Here is a 21,868-nt window from a genome sequence, read left to right as displayed (position 1 = left end):
GCTGAAATCAGCTAGTAAAAAGCATTTTAATTGGGAATTGATTAAGAGCAATCTCTTCCTGCTTTTCTTTCTTGTATCTTGCATCAGTAATGACTATGCTTGGTTTAAAGGTGACCTGAGGCAGATACACATCTCAGCCCTGAGAGTCATTTAAAATTGTAAACATGTTTAATGACCTGCTGTAACAGAAAGCTGACACAGATGGTCCATTGTCAAAACAACTTTTCAACAGATTTATTCCACTGAGGTCAGAACAGTTGTTAAGTGACTTGTTGTTTAATAAACAAGAATCTAATGTTTGACAAAAACTTAAAGGCACACAGAAGGAAAAAAAAGCACATGTTATGTGTCCTAAATTAATCTGTCAAAAAAATCCTAATTCTTTAAAAGTCAATTATTTAGTTACAATATATATATATATATATATATATATATATATATATATATATATATATATATATATATATATATTCTTCTATGATTGAGCTGAAAAAAGACCAGTATAAAGTTATATTTGGTTTTGTGGTTGTGACTCTGAGCAGATAAGACAAGTCAAGTCAAGTCAAGTTTATTTGTATAGCGCTTTTCACAACAGACATTGTCTCAAAGCAGCTTTACAGAAATCAACAGTCAAGGTGAATGGTGTGCATTTATCCCTTATGATCAGCCATGGCGACTGTTGCAAGGAAAAACTCCCTTAGATGTTATGAGGAAGAAACCTTGAGAGGAACCAGACTCAAATGGGGAACCCATCAAGTGTTTGATCATAAATCTTTAAACAATACAGAACACTGGAGAGTGAGAACTAACATGAGCACTGGAGTGTGTGATTATAGATTATATACAGTCTTTATAGTTATAAAACTAGGAGCTCCTGAGCAACTCATAAAATAGCTCAACATTTGTGATCATCACAGATCCAACACCAGCTTCTCTCCATGCCAGAGTCTTAAAACACACATTTTGAACATGTAGCATTAAATTAACACAATTCTTCTTTCAAACATCTTTCAACATCGTGTTTTTATGTTATTTTCCCTGTTTAAACCATCACTGACATCACTTTACTGATCAGATCAGAGATGGTAGGTAAAATAAAGAAATTGTTAGAAACCAGTAAAAAAAAAAAAAAAAAAAAACTCCTCTTTTTCGATGAGCCAAATTCAGATAAATGATTCGCATAAAATCTTGTCATTAGCTGCAACAGTACCGAATGTTCTAAAAACAGAATTCCTGGAATATTTAATGTTTAAAAAAATTTTTTAAGTTTAAGTTTTTAAACCATTTTAAACTGAACTACAGTCACTTTTGTTGCTATGCTTAGCAGTTCTGCTATAGTTATTTTCAAGTGTTCAGGTCAATAAGTGAGGAATTGATTGCTCACATGCCTAAACAGTCATTCCAAAGATCTTTAGTTCTGTGAATCCTAATTTGCCTTATTGTGGACAAAAAAGCTAACCGAGCCAAAGCCACCAGGGCTTAACAGCTGTTTCATAGAAATTACAGAACACCTCTCCTGATCTGTACTTTGAGGGATATAATGATATTTGATCTGTGAGATTCAGTGAATACATGCCAGGCAGCCCATTTGTTTGAAAAGTATTGGTTTTTTGCTCTATTCATTGTAGTCTTTATATAGCTAAAGGGGGATGAACTCTGTATCATTGATTCATACTTGGGATTTCTAAAAAGCACAATCATGTCCTGTGAAGCTAGATTGAAAGGTGTTCGACTAAATGGACAGGCCACAGCATTTATGGTGAAATTGTTCATCTTGACAGAGATTGGTTGCCATAGAATTGCTATTTATTGAAAGCAACTGGCTCAGCCACAAGAAACGTTATAAGTGCATATTGATTTATTTTCATGACAACAAAAGCGATAAAAAAAAAAAAACTTTAGTAAGATACATTTATGTATCTTTAATCCTATGTCCCCAGTAATGTAAAATAAATCACCTTGTATATTTACTTCTGTTTATTTACAGAAAATAATAAAACAAAATAATAGTAGGAGTAGTAACAAGTATCTAAAAAGTATTTATGAGGTTTTTTCTTTAGGGAAATGATATCACACTGGCATTTACACTGTGCTTGTAATGTGACATTAACACCAGGTTGAATTCAGCAGTTTTAACTTATCAAATCAAGTTTGTTGTTCAGACAATCTCTCTGAGATTCACTTTAATGTTAAACCATTAAACACTGAAATCTAGTAGTTATTTAGTTATATAATGCTAATTAGTCATTTAATTAAAAAAATATGTGAAATCATAGCGGAACCACATGACTGTTTTTATAAGAATACTCCTAAACATTGTATAAGAGATCCAAATATTGAAACCATCTGTTGTGTAATTTGTACTATTTTTATTTTGCTTGTGCATTTTTAGTCCTGGTTCCATGGAGAAAATATTGCCAAACACATATTTAATGCCAGTGAGCACACAGGGATGAAATGTTCGATAGTCTCTCATAGGCAAACAGAAGAGACACCATGAGCCCAGACATGCATGCCTATGTAAAACATGCTCACACAGATAATACACAATAGGCACACATTTGCATATAAGCATAAACACATATACACAAAGCACTGTTGCTTTTGAGATTTGAATTTTTTTTCTCCCTGATCTGGGCTGATAACCATCAGGCTGCAATTTCATTAGTAAAGGCAGCAAATTTTAAAAATTATACAGAACCCACACTCTTCTAATTTTAAGTGTGTTTATTATGATTATATATGATCGCATCATTATGACAGAATAAAAAAGGCAAAGATGTGCAGAAATATTTTACATAGTGTCAAATGTAATATGAATTAATGTGATTGTTTTATTAATTTTAATTGTATGAAAGTTTTTGACTGAATATTAAAAAAGGGTCTTTACTGAAAAAATGTTTATAAAACAGGGTACACTACTGAATCTCTGAGGGGTCTTAATGTGAAAACACTGTTTACACTCCAACACAAGACAAATGGTGTATAGTCAGTTTTGATCAAGCTTGAATTTGATTCCAGGTATTTAATAGAATTTTAGTATTTAAAGTGGCTACATATTTCTTGCATAGAATAAAGTGATGTTTTGGGCAAGCTTCCTGATTGCCCCTTAGTAAAAGGATTGCAATATTATTCACTATCAAGTGTAATGTGAAGCTTTTTATTTTTGTTGTTTTTGGGTTTTTTGTTTTTGAATAAACAGTAAAGTAATGGGAAAATAAATAGTTATGAATGACTCCATTAAACTTTGAGTTTTGTTACTGTATATGCAAAATACAAGTGGTGTTTCATAGCAAATCATTATTTTCTAAATGTATGGACACATCCACTACACAAAATGCTTCGGAGAATAAACACTTTGTTATTTATGCAGAAACATATTGTATCTATTGTATAAAGGTCTCAATTGTCAGATGGACAATTAAAGCACCTTTTGTTGTTGAATACCAAAGCATTTAGACAATTGCCAATGGAATATGTGTGTCCGAAGAGTCAATTTTAGCACAGAGCGTAATTAGTGCAACCAGGTTGGAGAGTTTGTCTTAAATACAACAATTGGATTTGCAAATTAGGTGGGCTACTAGACAACTATGCAATACAATATGTTTTATTCTATTATGCACAACACCAGAATTCTAAGAAACTAGCATACTTTTAAGAGAACAACTGGCTGCCTAAAATAGTAAGAATGCATCCTTTATTCTGGCTAAGATAAACATCATCAGATATATTCCTGGTACAGTACCAGCAAATAATAAAGGAACATTGTCTTTCTAGGACACAAGGTTTTTCAATTTGTCCCTCAGGCAATCCATCCCCTTTCTCACTGCAGCTGGAACCTTTTGTTATTTACACTTGAAATGATAATAGCATCATAATTTGAGTACAGCTGCACCATTTGCATCTGAGCATCACATGCCAAATTTGTGTCACAAAAACAGATAGGATCTACACAGAAACACAGAGTTGGTAAATCTCTGGAAGCTGGCTTTTGAATATTTAGCATAGGAAGCCTTTGTAGTGTCTCCTACAAATAATATTTCCCCCAAGTTTTCTTTTTAGCAATTTCAAACCTTCTGAAAATTTACACCTCATTCTATGGCTATAAATAGACACAACTCTGCTGTAGCTCTACATGTTTATATACCCGAGTTGTCAAATAAAACACACGTTTGTGTTTTACTGTATCTTCTCACTTTTCACCACTGTTAAAGTATTACATCAATAATAGCAAAAACTACTTTCTTTTTTAATGGCAAGAATGTGGTTTTATTTAATTTCAATCAAAATATACATTTAAATTACATTTGAAACACACACAGTTATAGGAAACATTAATTTAGTGCACAAGTCTTGACCAGTATTTCAATGTGAAAACAATGTATCATGAAGAGAAAAACTTTCTGTTTAGAAGCAAAAAAAAAGTTTGTACAGATTAAAAGTGTAACCTCTTGTTTTTGGTTTCTTTCTTTTCTTTCTTTTCTTTTTGTTTGTTTTGTTTTACCAGACAACAGAAACGGTACCAAAATCATTGTAAACATTGCATGCAATAACAGAGAGTATGGCAACAGTTATTCAGTTTCGAGTCTAATAAACAGATAATATATATTATAGGAATCCTCTGCTTCAGGTCTAGGGCATCATAAAAAGCTTTAAGCTACATCTTATTCCATTTTTTTTCTTTGTGGAAATTATTTCACGCTGCCATTCCTGTGCTTGTAAAGAGACCTTATCAACACATTGAATTCAGCAATTTAAACGTATCAAATCACATTTATTGCAAGAACACCTCTCTGGAAAATAAGATATGTATTCATTTGTATATTATCAAATTGATTCCAGATTATTTAAAGGAATGAGATTACATTTAAAAGGATTTGACATTTAATGGTAAATTGTTATAGTTCCTATATCCCTGGTGCGCTCTGTAGTTGGTGTAAACAAATCTCAGTGGGCAATATTACATAATTGAAGTTATTACCTGCTCAGGTATTAATTAGATTAGATTCAACTTTATTGTCATTGTGCAAGGTACATGACAATGATGTTGAATCTAATCTAATATCTGATGCACAGGTTTTTAGTGGTCATAAATTAACATCTACGCAGTAAATAAAACTCGGATATAAAGGAGCTTTTGTGATATGAATTTACATAACAATGTATCAGCATCTCTAATGCTCATCTCTGTGGTTGAACTTCTAAATACCTAATACACTAATGTCTCGCCCCTCCGCTTTAGTAGACTTCTGCATGAATGATACACGTGGAGTTGTAGATTTCCAGTGAGTCTCAGTCCCGACAGAAAACATACTCTGTGTAACTCGTCCAGATTTTGTCCTCGCCGGGGTCGTTGCTCGCGTAAGCGCACGTCCCGGTGGAGCTGCACGCGACCATGCGGAAGCCGAACTCGGTGAGTCTGTCGAAAGCCTGCTCCAGGAAGTTGTACTTGAGATAATAGCGGGAAGTGTATCTCTCTGGAGGCCTGTCCGGGTCTCGGCTTTCGTTCAGAGTGTCTCCGAACACCTCTTTGGCGAGAGACGTCTTCCCGCACACGGTGATGCGCGCCACGCGCCTAAACTTGGCGTCGGTCTGAATGTCCCTCCCGATCGTGTACGAGCCCCGGTAACCAATGGTGATGTAGCCCGACTTTCTGACTTCCGCCGAGGGCGAGTGCGCCATGCTGGGTGCGACGAGCGCGCGCGACGCGTCCCAACCGGAAAACGCGGCACCGTGCGCCATCACCTCCTCTGAGTCGCTCTGATAGCAGCTCTCCTTCTCCTCGCACACCGAGTCGTCCTTACTCATTTTAGGACTCAGGCGCTTGCACAGCTCTCGCAACTGAAAAAACTCGGCCTCCCTCTGCAGACGCTTCTTTTCTGGGAAGTATTCGGGAAGCACCAGGGTGAGGTCCCGCAGGTAATCTAGGATGTAACGGAAGAGAAAACCGTCCCGGTCCAAGAAGAAGCGCCCTTTGCTATCTCGCGCCAAGTCTTTTGGCGTATTCTTACTGAACATGCCCCATAACAGAGAGTCCGGCACTGCTGTTAAAGTTGCGCGCCTTGTCACGTACACTTGGCCACCAACATTTAGTTCGATAATTTCCGAAAACGCAGAGGCAGGATCTGCACCGTTAGTTATTCCGCGCTGTGGATCAGCCAGAGCCATGTCGTCTTCAGCAAAGATTGGAGCTGCTCGTAAATGTGATCTGAGAGAGGGGTTGGGTTGATTAAATAGGGTGCGTGGTTGGAGATGCACAGACTGCTAAGGAGTTCTAATCGATCACAAATGTTAACCCTATATCGTGAAATGAGGGACCTGCTGGTGGCAGGTGTGTGTCAGTAAAAGCCGTCCCTTATTCCATTATGAATGTCGCACACACACACACACACACACACACACACCCCTCTGGGGCATCATGTTGATAATGAAACACACAGAACATTAAACATAAAACACATAATACATCATCAAAACACACGAGCAATGATCAAGCAAAAACATTAATTAAGAGGTGTCTGGTTTTTATTAGTTTTTTGTTTTGTGTTTTTTTTCTAAGGAAATTTGTGCACAAGTGGTTGTTCATTTCCAACGGATTTAAATAAATCCAAAAGGAAGGTTGCCATCTGGTGTCGTTACAAGGAATTCCAACATGTCTTGGATGAGTTAAGAAACAGAACCAGCATTTGTCACATATACGTTAAGCACTGTGAAGTTCCTTTATTCACATGGCCCAGCTTAGTAGGAGGTTGGGTTTGAGAGCACAGTGTCAGCTGCAGTATGGCACGACTGGATTAGAGAGGGTTATAGGCATTGTTCAAAGACCCAACAGTAACAGTCCCCCCACTGCCACTCCAACAATGTTCTCAATAGATACCTGCCCCAGCAGACATTAATCATATATATATATATATATATATATATATATATATATATATATATATATATATATATAACTGGCCATTTGCAGTCAGCTGTGGTAAAATACACACAGGAAAGGCATACGTCTCAACCACAATTGCAGGCATCCATATGTGAATGTTATCAAATAATATGTTTCACAACTTTGAAGCCAAATGAAAGAAAAAAGAAAACATCAAATTTCCATTAATTTGAAACTGTAGATGTCATGTATTAGGATTGCTGTGGTTGTTACCAGTGTCCGTCGTTAGAGGGTGCTGGAGGAGAGGAGAATAATTGTGTTCGGAGAAAGTAATGGAAGTAAAAGTGGTGTTTGGAAAAGCACAGGTGTTTGTCATTATTTTAATGTAGGCAGTGATGTTACAGTAGTAACAGAAAGATAAACAAATATTGGTTAAGAAACCAGATGTAGTAAAAAAATAGATAATAACTATTGGCTATTGCTAACCACACTATTGCACAACCTGAACTTAACACATTTACATTTACATTTACATTTGCGGCATTTAGCAGACGCCCTTATCCAGAGCGACGTACAAACGTGCATTGAGTCTCTAGTAATGAATAAATCTACACTGGTACACCAGATTACAAACTTAATATAAATATAACTCTTGAATTCTAAACACACACTCATAACTCACTACTCATCTCACTCTTAATCCATTTCACCATCATTTATTTATTATTATTTATACTTGACCACATTATACTGTTTACCTGCTGTTTTTGCACCTTCGACTCTATTACACTGCACCTTTGACTCTATTACACTGTTTACATGCTGTCTTTTGCACCTCTTGACTGCTGCTGTATTTTGCACGACATTGTGTCTGTTTATATCCCAGTTATAGTTTTTACAGTTCTCCTCGCACAATACTGTATAATCAAAGTATACAGTAGGTTTACTGGTCGGCACTGTCTCGGGTTTTGTGTCTTGTCTTGTGTTGTCTTGTGTTGTCTGTCTGTACTGTTTTTTGTCTGCACTGTTTGCACTAGGTTGCACTCGATGCACTTTATGTAGCTTGTGTTGTGTTGTGTTGTAGCTCTATGTTGTTTAGTGTAGCACCAGGGTTTCGGAGAAACGTTGTCTCGTTTTCACTGTGTTCTGTGTGACAATAAAAAATGACAATAAAAGCCTCTTGACTTGATTTGACTTGAATTGAAACAGATAGTGTTAGCCTTAGAAAGAAAATGAGAAGCTGAGGAAATACAACAAACTGAAAAGGGAAGTAAAACAATTGTGGAAAGTTGAGAAATATTTTGTGACGTTCAAAGAAGCATGTGATATTAAGACAGACAAGTGTTTCCAACAGACTGCTGGAATGATGACAGTCAAAAAAAAATTGTATTTCCTGTTTATGTTTTTAATAATCCGTTACAGGCCTTTTCCTACACATGCTTGTATTTCTGACTTAAATAAATCTGATTGTAAAGGTAAGTAAGTTAAGTTTGCTTGCATACAAGTCTCAGAAACTTCTCATGACAAAGCGACCTTCTTCTGTGAAGCAATTTGCAAACATGTTATTCAGCAGTTATGCAAACATATGAATCAAAATTCTTTCATCTCATGTATTTTGTAATTGCATTGGTGTTTCATGCAGTCATGAGTCACGTGACTCATGCATTGTACTGTATCTTTCTTTGCAACATATTTTGTTCTCAATGAGGTAAAGATATTTTTCAGTCAAGTTGACTAAGGATTAACAATTGTTTAGTGAAACTGTACTATATAATCTCCTTTTTATTGTAAGATATTTCTGAACACTTGTACCCAGTATATATTCAATTACTGGGCAATTCATCAGTAACACCTTTATACCTGCTCATTCATAAAGTTCCTTAATCTGCCAGATGTGTGCTAGTGCAATGCATAAAGTCATGCAGATACAGGGCATCAGCTCCAATAATGTTTACATCAACCATTAGCTTGGGGAAAATATATCTTACTGATTTTGACCGTGGAATGATTGTTGGTCAGTTGGGCTGGTTGGATTTTCACAAACTGTTGGTTACTTTGAGCTAACTCAAACTGCTAATGTAATAAAGAAAAACATCCAGTTAGTGACAGTTCCTCTGACAGAAATGCTTTGTTGGTGAGAAGATTTAATAGAGCATAAAAAACTAGTTTACAACGTGAACAGAAAAGCATCTCAGAATACACACCATAATGAACGCTTTCCTGTTACTAATCATTAATGGCATAAATACTTTAGCCAATTTGAATATTATTGCTGACTATGTGTATCCTTCATGGAAACAATTTATCTATGTTTTAACAGCTACTTCCAGCATGATAATGCATCAGGTCACAAACGGCAAATCATTTCAAACTGGTTTAATAGACATGACAGCAAGTTTATTGTTCTTCACTGCCCTACCAGTTACAGTTGTGTTCAAAATTATTCAACCCCCAATGCTGTAAATGGTTTTAGGGAATTTAGTGTACATTTGTAATTGTATTCAGAATGAAATCCTACAAGGACTTCTTAAAGAACCATATGCAACTAAAATGACATCAATTAGTTTTGTAATACAGTAGTAAATGTTTCTTTTGTGAATTCTTCATTGACATAATTATTCAACCCCTTAAAGACTACCACTCTGAAGAACAGAGGTTCAATGAAGTGTTTTCAATCAGGTATTGAAAACACCTGTGGATATCAGGGAGCAGCAATAAAGCCTAATAAGCACCAATTAGGCAGCTTTAAAATGACTGTGATACTCAGCTCCTTCTAGACATTTACTGGTGTGGTTACAAACATGGTGAGGTCAAGAGAATGGTCCAGGAAGACAAGAGAACAGGTGATTACTCTTCACAGGAAGGGCAATGGCTATAAGAAGATTGCAAAGATGTTAAACATACCAAGAGACACCATAGGAAGCATCATTCGCAAATTCAAGGCAAAGGGCACTGTTGAAACGCTACCTGGTCGTGGCAGAAAGAAGATGCTGACTTCGACTGCTGTGCGCTACCTGAAGCGTAGAGTGGAGAAAAGTCCCGTGTGACTGCTGAGGAACTGAGAAAAGATTTGTCAGATGTGGGTACTGAAGTTTCTGCTCAGACAATACGGCGCACCCTGCGTAATGAAGGCCTCCATGCCAGAACTCCCAGGCGCACCCCCTTGCTGTCCCCAAAGAATAAGAAGAGTCGACTGCAGTATGCCAAAAGTCATGTGGACAAACCACAGAAGTTTTGGGATAGTGTTCTGTGGACTGATGAAACAAAATTAGAACTGTTTGGGCCCATGGATCAACGCTATGTTTGGAGGAGGAAGAACAAGGCCTATGAAGAAAAGAACACCTTGCCTACTGTGAAGCATGGCGGGGGGTCAATCATGCTTTGGGGCTGTTTTGCTTCTGCAGGTACTGGGAAGCTTCAGCGTGTGCAAGGTACCATGAATTCTCTTCAGTACCAGGAGATATTGGATGACAATGTGATGCAGTCCGTCACAAACCTGAGGCTTGGAAGACGTTGGACCTTTCAACAGGACAATGATCCCAAGCATACCTCCAAGTCCAATAGAGCATGGTTGCAGATTAAAGGCTGGAACATTTTGAAGTGGCCATCGCAGTCACCAGACTTAATTCCGATTGAGAACCTCTGGTGGGACTTAAAGAAAGCAGTTGCAGTGCGCAAGCCTAAGAATGTGACTGAACTGGAGGCTTTTGCCCATGATGAATGGGCGAAGATACCCGTAGATCGCTGCAAGACACTTGTGTCAAGCTATGCTTCATGTTTAAAAGCTGTTATAACTGTAAAAGGATGTTGTACTAAGTACTAAGATTGAATGTCACTTGGGGTTGAATAAAACTGATAATGATGTAAGCTCAGAAAAGACATTTGTGGTTATTTCATTATAAATGTTATGTTATATTTGTCTGACCTACACGTGCCTCTTTGATTTAATTGTAAGCAGGATGACTGAATGATCATAATCAATGTCAAACCGACCAAAACAATCAATTTCAGTGGGGGTTGAATAATTTTGAACACAACTGTATCAAATCTGTATTCAATAGATGTCATTCAGAATATGTAAACAGAAGATTCACAGCTTGAAAGCTCATCTAAAAAATGTTGCTGTGTTTGATATGATGCAATATAATGTTGCTTACATTTTGTGGTATCCATTCAATTAAGAACTGAAACTGTTTAGAAACCAAATTGAAGTGTTCTATAAATTTGTGCACAAGTTTAATAATGATTAAAATAAAAGTCACAGAATATTACACAAGAGGCAATCTTCATGAAATGGAGAAACAACAGCTGTAAATGTATACATATTCAAATCAGTTGCTGGAGTTACAAGTGTAAATTTTGTGTCATTCATTTTTCTTCACTTAAAGAGTGCACTAATAAAATATGAGATTTTGCAGGAGAGACTTTTTAAGAAGGGAACCTGAATTTACAGATAGGAAAAGAACTTTGAATTGGTAAAACTGTCATTTTAAAGAACTTTAAAAAAATTTGCATGATTTTCAATTAAATGTAACCTGGAAAGATTTCATAGGATGATATGCTTTCAACCTTAAGCCCATTAGGAAAGAAAAAAAAAAAAAGAATATAATTGAATATAATAATGTACAGTAATTTATTATTACTATATTTAGTATATTTAGTAATAATATACTAGGCAGACTAAATATACTAATATACTAGGCAGACTAAATGGCAAAATTACAATTTCCAAAAACTTACCTGATGTTTAAAAATATCAGACTATATCTTTCTACACAAGTGTTATGTGACTGATCAGAGCATGACCTTAAAAAAAATGTGTTGTGAAACCTTGTATTTCTCTGGGTTTTTCTTTACTAGTTGGTTCATCCAGGAAAGTCGGTAAGCCAGTTCATCATGCAAACCAGTATATAAAGGGAGTGCGTTATTTTTCATTCATCAGATCTCGCCCATACAAGATGATAAGAAAGGTAGTGTTGCTGATTCAATGTAAATTAATAGTTTTGTATTATTACCTAAAATAATGTTTTAATTGTTTAATTTTGTATTCATTTTACAGAGTGTTACAGAGAGTTTTGGTACAGCCATCTCAACTTTGAATGCAACCCATCTTACTGATGGAGTTATAAGAAGGAGCAAGAGAATGATGCTGGACACACTGGGAGTTGGTCTGCTTGGAACCAGCACCCCAGTCTTTAATGTAACATTCCAGTACAGCAAGGTAAAGTCTGACATATTTCAGTAAATACTGAATAACAGATTAAAACATAATGAATCATAATTAATTATTATTTGCTTCTACTTTAACACAACTTTGGAAATTGTTTATTTTATTAGAGATACCAAGCACAACAGAACAGCAGTGTGTGGGGGAAACCAGGTTCATTCCTTCCACCGAATTATGCTGCATTTGTCAATGGGGTTGCGGTAGGTTACCAATATTTATTACATTCTGAAGATTTTACCATTATATTATTATTAATTCTTGATGATGATGTCAACAGTTTATATATCTATATATCTTTTTAATGCTGGCTTATGCTTTTATCTCTTTTATATGGAATAACATTTATTCTATCGTATTTTATTTGATGTTTATATGCACCTATTTTTAATAATTAATTGTTCAGCAAAGATTTTAGTGTGTATGTTTGTGGGTGTAAGTGAGAGAGCTTTCAAGATGTTGATTAATTTTGTTTACCTTTTGAGTTTTATAATTATAGAATAACATTTATCTTGCTGAAAATCATAGCTAGGTATTTGATGTTTGTTTTTGATCTCTCATTTAGGTGCACTCTATGGATTTTGATGACACCTGGCATCCTGCCACTCACCCGTCTGGAGCGGTGCTGCCTGCTCTAGTTGCTCTAGCCGAGTCGATGCCTTCTAAACCTTCAGGTTTGGATCTACTTCTCGCCTTCAATGTGGGACTTGAAATTCAAGGAAGACTGATGAGGTTTTCAAAAGAGGCTCACAACATCCCCAAAAGGTACAATGTTAACTTACAACAACAATACTGATGATCATCATCTATTGCCCTTGAGATGAAAATGTATTTAAAAATATGAAATCAAAACAAAGTATTTACAATAAACCATACTGATGAAGCGACAAACAATTAATATATTTAACTATAAATAATTGTAAGTTTTAGGTATTAACCTGATAAATGTTTGGTACAACTCTAAAGTACTTAGATTTAAAAAAGTAATTATTTGTGTAGAAAGAAGTACTAAATTAAATTGATTTGTTCTGCATAGTTTTTCTAGAACCCTATTCAAACGTATAGGGACAATATAAAAAAAGCTTAACATGATTAATTCAGTTTTAATCATATTTTACCATGCCGTGCACTTCATCTTAAAGGATTATAAGCTAAAATCCTTATCAGTCATGCTAAAGCTTTTGATTTCCGTTCTCAGGTTCCATCCTCCTACAGTTGTTGGAGTTATGGGGAGTGCAGCTGCTTCAGCTAAACTATTGGGTCTGTCCCCATCTCAGACCATGGCAGCTCTTGCTATTGCATGTTCATCTGCTGGTGCTCCACTAGCAAATGCAGCTACTCAGACAAAGCCACTGCACTTGGGGAATGCTGCTAGAAAGGGTCTAGAAGCATCCCAGCTTGCTCTTCTAGGTCTAGAAGGAAACAAGCAAATTCTAGATCTTGAATCAGGCTTTAGTGTTTACTACCAGGACTATTTGCCACGTCATTTGGCTGAGGTTTCCCCAACTAGCCAGTACGAGTGGGTGCTGGAAAAACAGGATATTGCATTCAAGCGGTTCCCTGCCCATTTAGGCATGCACTGGGTAGCTGACGCAGCAGTAACTGTAAGGGAAAAAATTTATACCAAAGAGCCAAATGCTGATCTCAGTCAAATTAACAGAATTGTACTAAAAGTCCCTTCATCAAGATACATAGACTGTCCGCTCCCAGTCACAGAACACGAGGCTAGGCACTCGTACCAGTTCAATTGCTGTAGTGCACTGCTTGATGGTGAGGTCACTGTGGATTCCTTCAGCAGTAAAATGATGGAAAGAAAGGCACTGACAGACCTGCTCCTCAAAGTTCATGTGGAAAATCCAAAAGACAACCAGGCTAGTTTCGAAAAGATGTACTGTGAAGTTGTGGTAGAGCTGGCCAACACAGAAACATACTCAGCACGTTGTAACACATTTTATGGTCACTGGAGAAAGCCGCTTAGTCAGGAGCATTTGGTGGGTAAATTTAAGAAAAATGCATCGACTGTGCTAAGCACAGAAGCTGTAGATAGTATTGTGCAGCTTATTGACAGCATGGAGACAGTCAGTGACTGTTCTGTGCTTGGGTCATACATGCGATTTCAAAAGCACATAAACCACAGCAATGATTCCTATTATTCAGCATCTGCTTGAATATTATTGTAATGATACCATAAAACTTAAAAAGTAGGAATCTTTGAACTCGCTTTGGTAAATGTGCATGAAGGCATAGCGAAAAACTACAGTTTACAGTGGCTTTATTATTTGCTAGAACACAACGTATGACAAATGCTGTCAGACAACATAATAGGTAAAGGTCTAGTTGGTTAATATGGCATAAGATTTAGCAAGGTAGAAAGGATGTATGTATTTATATCGTACATAAATGTATTATATATATAATATGTAAATAAAGTTATAAAAAATGCAAACACACAATGTTTCTTCAGTATATATCATGGTAATATTCTTGCCGTGCAGAACCTAAAAGAAAAAATAAGTTTAACAGCACTGGCACACTTAGGAGTTTTCTTAGAGGAAATAAATAAAGGAAATAAGAAAATAACAGATGACAGAATTGGTTTATTTCAGTTCAGAGTGTAACATGCAGTTTATTTTTGTAACTGAAAATTAAACTGTGATGCACATTAACAGCCAAAGGTCTTCCTTTAATATGCTTTGTAGAACTAAAAAGGTGATGATTACTCTTGCTAGATTGTGGTGTCAGTGTTCATTCAGGCAAGTTTTAGGACATCCTGAATCATCACACCAATGCCATCAAATATCTCATGCAGAGGTGCCTTGCACATAAAGGCACAGGTGGTTACAATCTTATTTTTCTCATCCACATGAGCTTCATTGACGTTCTTGCAGACGTGTTTGCAGCCCAGCTGAGTGATGGCTTCTGCAGTCCCTGGTACATCAGGAGATCTGAAAAATCAAATAAATCACACAGCTCACTCAACTGCATGATGGCTTTGTCACATATCCTCAGATAATAAATAATATAATCAGTAGAGAAATATCAAATATTAAAGAAATAAAAAATTAAATTGCAAAAACTAACTGAACTAAATAACTAGAAAATGTGAGGGTTGCTTGTGTAGTTTAATGAATTTTCACAAACTGTTACTGATGAAAGCAATTGTTTTTTTTTTTTAACTAAAAGGTGGTCTCTGAGGTACGATGGGCCCACTTTTTTTTGGTTTTACTATGACAATAGCAATATGACAAAATTGTAAAAAGATTAACATTGGAGGTGTCTGTGCGACACTCTTGACCACTCCTGAAGGCAAAGTTGCTGCTGCCCCATTTAGTTAAAAACATTTTACCCACCTTTTAACTATCCATCAGATGCCAAATACAAAGTAGCCAATTGAATACATACAATACATGTAGAAGCCTGTAAAACGTGTTCATAAGTAGTAACATGTTCTAATATGAACTGAAATATGTTTCTAGCATTTTTTTATTCCCTAAGAAAGTAAAAATGGAGACCTTTAAAATGTCTATTGTAATGAATGATGCTGCAACTACTGCTATATTTACAACGTAAGCTAATGGAAATACATCGATGCTGTGTTTTAAAAAATCATGAGCTCCCAATACGAAATGCTGAATATAACTTTGACTAAATACCATTTGACAAACTGCAGAATTGTTGTCTCTTCACTAATCGAATCTCTGTTTACTCTAACATTAGTGTAAATAATCACTAATTAATATGGTCAGTTCTGCTTGCTACATTTCCTGTTATTAATTTTTTCTGCTTTGATGATGTGAAATGATGAAATGTCATTTAGTCAAAATTAAATAAATGCTGAAGTCTTTCATACCAACACCAAAATGATTACTTCATCATCAAAGTCTATATATTAAAGAGCAATTATTCACCAAGCAGTGGCAGCTGGTGGTGATAAGTGATGGAAATCTGAAATCAACGTATATCCTGATACAGAAATTATTTATTTAATGTTGAGCAATGCTTTAAAATGCCGAAAACCTTATATTGATTTTTTTTTAAGCATTGAACGACCAGGGGTTATGCCCTGCAATCACATATATACTAGCTGACCCTGTTTCGAACAAATCATTAATTTGGGTCAAAATATCATCAGCTGTTACATCATGTCTATATATTTAACTAGTAAAGAAAGAACCATATTTTGGAGCTCAGTGAAGCCTCCATGTGGTTCCATCTACCTCAGAGCTACCTCATTTGCCACACAAATTTACCAACTATCTTACATTACAATCATTGAACAGGTTTAGTCTCAGAAAGATATAAGTGTCATTATGAAAATGAAGGCTGCTATGCATAGAAGATATCATTATGAAAGCAAAAAAGCATTAGGAATTGCAAATTTTAAAACAAAAATGACTATGACTAAATACAAACTTACAGATGTTGTTGTGAAAATTAGTATGATGGAAAAATATTTTATAACAATAAATCAGTATCATTCAATTACATATTTTTTCTTTTTAACCAAAATAGTATTTCAAATAAGAGTGCTGCCTAAAATGCATTAAAGATGGAAATGAAAAATGTAGCCTGTGAATGGCTGCTAATTAACACACAAATTGCACATGCTTTTCTGCTGAAAAGGTAGTAATGAACTGAAACTGATTTATTTACTGGTCAACTATAAAAACATTCTGGAAATGTTTTCATTTCTGGGTGTGAAAATGTGTGGTATTTTCAGGTGGTTTCTGGAGATCAGGTGGTTCCAGTTCTCAAAGCTCTAAAAATGTAAAGTACCTTTCATCCTTGTCATTGCCAACTGTGACTTCACAGCCAGGGAAGACCTTTGCTGCTAGTACTGGAGAGATGCAGCACAGTCCAATAGGTTTCTTCTCAGCATGGAAAGCATGCAGTACTGCTTTAACCTGCTCATTCACACAGCAGTCTTTGCCTTGTACTGCCCAGCTGCACAGGTTCTTAGCAACTCCAAAGCCACCTGTCAAAGAAAACACTGGACTGTAAACCATACGCTGCAGTTCATGATAGGTATGAAGTCATAATTCTTTACAAAAAATATTTATTCTGTGGTTCTGAGCTAGTAATAACAAAGAAGATACACATATCAGTAATAGCAAGAGAGTCCTTGTTGGGCCCTTGTGCAAATCCTCAACCCTCAAATACTCAGCTCTGTGCCTAGGTTATAATAAATGTATTAAGCTGCTTTATAAGGAACTGTGAATTAAATATATTCAATAGAATGTTCTTTAGGGTGGCATGATGGTGAAACGCAGAGCACTGCTATTTCTCCACATTTCCCAGTTTAACCCTTAGTTTGGGGTGATCTTTGATTCCTGCACTCCCACCTTAGCTTCAGTGTTCCTGGTTTAAGATCTGGATTTGCTTTGACCCTAACCAGGATAAAGTTTTTTACTTGAAGATGAGTAGAGAATGAAAAAAAGCTTGAATACAAAAAATATTGATACCAAGCTTTTTTGAGAGCTAAGGGTCATTGGTTTTACTGCAGTGAAATTCAGTATAGAAACCTTCACCAGACCACATTAGTACGTCATATGACATGGGAACAGACTTACAGGGTAGACTGGACATTTTTCCCAGATCGGTGCATTTTAAGTTCCGCAAAAGAAAAGACTTAGAATAAACTCATGAAGTCCAAATCCAAATGTTTTTAAATCATCTACATTGTTATTTACATTAATTTAATCATTAAGATTTTATTTATATAACATCTTAATGATTAAATTAATGTAAATAACAATGTAGATGATTTAAAAACATTTGGATTTGGACTTCATGAGTCCTTCATAAAAAAAAAAAAAGTTCTGCATTTCAAAAATAAAACTTATAAAACAAATGACACCATTTGGGTTGATGACCCAGAAATTAATAACTGTTACAAAAAAAAAAAAAACAGTCAGTTTTTGAAGTCAATCTTCTAACCTGGGAAAATAATGGCATCAAAATTCTTTACGCTGAGTTCCGGCAGATCTTGAATGTCACCTCTGGCAAGTCTCGCACTTTCCACAAGCACATTACGCTTTTCCTCGCAGGGTGCACCTTTCAAGTGATCAACAACATGCATCTGATCAATGTTGGGTGCGAATATTTTAACCTAGAATGGTGACAAGAAGAATGATCAAGTTTAGTTTACATTGCACCTTTCCAAACTTTAACGGCATCTTACAAACAAAAACAGCTTAATAAGCAAATAAAAAAAGAAGTGATGGGGAAATAGTTGCACAACATGCAGCAAAAAAATTTCATTCTGCCATTTGTTTTAAAAACACACAATGACAAAACAAATAGCATGATGAAAAGTATGTCAGATGGTACACTACACTGAAAATTCACATAATTTTTGCATTTGTTTAATTAAATCCTTGGGCCATGTGATTACAAATGTATTTTTGAGCATAATTAAATTATGCAAATATTAGGTTCAGTATTCATACCAAAGCGAAACGCTTATAATTCTAATAATTATTTGTAAGCTATTGAGTAACTGAGGCTTAAACCCATTCAAGTAGACAGTAAACAAAATACTAGGAAATTATGTAATGCTAAAAAATTGCTTCATAAAAATGGAAGGATCAAAAAATGCTCTAAAGAGGCAGCAAAAAATGCTTCTTAATATATTCAGGTTTTAAAAAGTAAATGATTTTAAATACCATTTTTCTATATTACCGTATTTTCCGGACTATAAGCCACTACTTTTTTCCCACGCTTTGAACCCCGTGGCTTAAACAATGAAGGCGCTAATTTATGGATTTTTCCCGGTTTCACAAGCTTCAAGCTAAAAAACGGAGCCCCATAACATTAGACTAATTAAGTTGCCAGCGGGTTAAGGTGAATAAATGAAACTCTTTATATTAAATCGCGCTCCCACTGAATCGGGCCGCACCACATCATAAATATGGATGCGGTTCCTCTGATGTTTGACCTGCCGCTCACTCGGACTGTCAACAGGAAAAGCGAATCATTTGTCACGCTGAAAACAACCGGGCATGAAAAAACGCACTTTACCTGTGTCCTGAGCTGCACAGCATCGGGAGAAAAGCTTCACCAACGGTGATTTTTAAACGCACGACGATGCCAAAAGAAAAACTCTCGAGAGAAATTGTTGTAAAAGGAAGGAGGAAGATGTTTTATGCGCAGTTCACTCTATTAATTATGTATTCACCCTTAAATACAAGAGTCTCACACATGCATATTCTTCTGTGCTTTCTTTACTTCACTTCACGTGTTGGCGCTTTCTAATGACGTCACATACACAACTTGTAATCCTTACAATACATGGTATGTCACATCTTGCAGACCTTATATAACATATTGGAACAGAAGACAGTGAACAATGACTTTTTTGATAGGCTACTGTTTAGATACAAGCCGTGGTACAGACACTGTCTTTTGTTAAAGCCTGTGTAAAGTTTATTAGTTTCAATGTAGGCTTATAGACAGGTGCGGCGTATTTATGTTCAAAATAAACTTTGTCAAATTCAGTGGGTGCGGCTTATATTTGAGTGCGCTTAATAGTCCGGAAATTACAGTAGATAGAATATGGAATATTCTATCTATATTTTATTCTTCATTCCATATGAATGGAATAAAGCAACTTTTTTTTTTTTTTTTTTCTTTAAATTAATCCATATAAATTTTTATATTTTTTCCCTACACTGAGTTGCGTGATTAGATGCTAATCTGAATCAACTAAATGAGCCCTTTACATTGATATATAGCACACATTTGCTGAATGTGGGGAAAAAGGAAGTGCAGATTTGAGTAACAGATTGAAAACGAAAGTAAGTATTGAGTTTCAGTAATACTCTTGTACAGCATGCATTTACCAAAATAACACTTGGCTTTGCTCCACAGAGTTCACATGGAGAACCACTGCATTACACCAGTGGTAGAGTGTCAGGGACAGCAAAGCCTTCTCTGCTGTCTTAAACACCTATTTACATTTCAATATATTTTTTCCATGAATATGTGTTCAATTATTCCCAGCAGTCTATTCTCTTTATTTTATAGCTTTTCTCTGGGTTGCACTACTTCAAATAGTAACTGTTTATGTTGAGTGTCGAGTTTTGATGCAATCATATATTTCAGCCATTGTGTTGCAGGGGTTAAAGAAATCTGCTGTGAGGTCTTCACAATCAGCAGTAGGCACTGAAGCATAGCGTACATGTTGCTTGAAGGTGTTGTTTTAACCAATCAGATTTTGAGTTAGCAGCACCAGAGCAATCTAGCAGGCGTACAATAATGTCACATTAATTTCACGTTCTTTGATTGGATGGTCAGTATTCAGAGCTTGCAAACTGCACAAACTCAAACATGAGATACCTGTCTGTGACACAGCGTTCTGTTATACTGCGCTGTATTCTGTATAATAGTGATGGTTTCTATATCTGCAGCATCATAATGATGGACTTAAGAGGTGAATTGTTTCAGGTAGGACACCAATGTAGGCCTTGGTGCGACATGCACAGCCCATTACCGCAAAACACAGATTTAACGCAATTAGGCTGTGCTTCAAAATAGTAATATATTTACTCAGTTTCAAGGTTGTCTGTATAAAGCACATCTTAAGGGCATAACACTTGTGGCAAACCAGTTTATTGATAAATGGATTATTAAATGGGGTTTTCATGAGAAAATAGTGAAAGTTTCATTTAATAATCATATTGTCTCTTATATTCTACGTGAAATGCATAGTGTTATGTCTGTACTTTTGGGAGTCACCAACAGCTGGAAGCAAATTGCTTATGTGTATCAACACACGGCCAATAAACCTGATTCCGATTCTGATGAGATTGAGAACTGGATCTGATACAGCGACCTCTAGCGGCCAAACTGTTTGCATTCATTTAGCTCAATTTTATTCGTGCTTCGGTTTTTTTTTTTTTTTTTACCGATAAACATAATGAAGGTTATTTGTGTCTGTCAACGCAAAGGTGATATCAAGAATACACTTAAACTTAAACAATTCTTAATGTTCATCATAAGGAAAAATATAAATTGCATAATGAAACCTTTTTTGTGCTTAAGTGTTTATGTTGTGTATTTTTGCGGTTTCCTGCGGTGTTCTGCCTCTAAAATCATATTGATAGAAATCTTTCGGGCTTTATGATCGGCTGCGTGTGCATTAGGAAAAGGGGGAACTCACATTCGCTCCGTTTCGGCTTAAATGCACCAGCACTGCAGAAGCTTCGTGGATTTCCGAGCCGTCGAAAACACCACAACCCGCTAGAACTACAGCTACACGCTTAACCATTGTGAGAAACGTCCACACAATTAACACACACTGCAATAAAGACGATGTCTGCTAGTATTACAGAAATGTCAAGTGTAGCAGAAAGGACGACCGGAACAAACTTCACTAATAGCGCCTGCAGTTGGTGCGCTCGTGTCTTCCGGGACTTTTAGTGTGAAAATGAACCTCAGTTTCTTAACATCCTGCGCAGGTTTTCTCTACTATAATGAATGCCAGAAGATGCGCAAATATTGCTAATCTGAACTAATCAACTATATGTATATTGGCTGACTGTACGCGGTCGGACTAGTTCACATGTTATAGTGACTCGCAATAACCCCGCCCCTTTTGAATGGCTGAGAAAAACATTTCGATTAATTTTGACAAATATTCAATGAAAGTGTCTCAATGAAAGTCGCTGCGCCGCCTGCACAGGAGATATCCCTAAGTAGAAGTGCAAAGGGGAAGTGAACAAGGGAGCATCAGGAAGGAAGTGATTTGTATTAAGCCCGCT

At 36.1% G+C, this 21,868-nt stretch overlaps 3 protein-coding genes across 3 annotated transcripts; 1 reads left to right on the top strand and 2 right to left on the bottom strand.

Annotated features, from left to right (window-relative positions):
* Nucleotides 1-4,261: 4,261 nt before the first annotated feature.
* Nucleotides 4,262-6,343, bottom strand: kctd12.1 (potassium channel tetramerisation domain containing 12.1). Its single transcript, XM_046845411.1, has one exon. The coding sequence runs from the start codon at nucleotides 6,166-6,168 to the stop codon at nucleotides 5,293-5,295; it is 876 nt and encodes a 291-aa protein (XP_046701367.1). The 5' UTR covers nucleotides 6,169-6,343; the 3' UTR covers nucleotides 4,262-5,292.
* Nucleotides 6,344-8,288: 1,945 nt separating this feature from the next.
* acod1 (aconitate decarboxylase 1) lies at nucleotides 8,289-14,554 on the top strand. Its single transcript, XM_046845520.1, has 6 exons — nucleotides 8,289-8,358; nucleotides 11,744-11,853; nucleotides 11,943-12,104; nucleotides 12,221-12,310; nucleotides 12,673-12,872; nucleotides 13,306-14,554. Exons 2-6 carry the CDS (start codon nucleotides 11,842-11,844, stop codon nucleotides 14,273-14,275), a joined length of 1,434 nt encoding a protein of 477 aa, XP_046701476.1. The 5' UTR covers nucleotides 8,289-8,358; nucleotides 11,744-11,841; the 3' UTR covers nucleotides 14,276-14,554.
* Nucleotides 14,555-14,684: 130 nt separating this feature from the next.
* zgc:162944 (uncharacterized protein LOC569993 homolog) lies at nucleotides 14,685-21,526 on the bottom strand. The gene is made up of 4 exons (XM_046845522.1): nucleotides 21,268-21,526; nucleotides 18,045-18,216; nucleotides 16,884-17,082; nucleotides 14,685-15,052 (listed from the first exon to the last, which is right to left on the bottom strand). Exons 1-4 carry the CDS (start codon nucleotides 21,373-21,375, stop codon nucleotides 14,857-14,859), a joined length of 675 nt encoding a protein of 224 aa, XP_046701478.1. The 5' UTR covers nucleotides 21,376-21,526; the 3' UTR covers nucleotides 14,685-14,856.
* Between the last annotated feature and the right edge of the window lie 342 nt (nucleotides 21,527-21,868).

This window comes from Silurus meridionalis, chromosome 3, assembly GCF_014805685.1.
Source record: "Silurus meridionalis isolate SWU-2019-XX chromosome 3, ASM1480568v1, whole genome shotgun sequence".
In the NCBI taxonomy this organism is placed as follows: domain Eukaryota; kingdom Metazoa; phylum Chordata; class Actinopteri; order Siluriformes; family Siluridae; genus Silurus; species Silurus meridionalis.
This window is presented reverse-complemented; position numbering and strand designations above follow the sequence as displayed.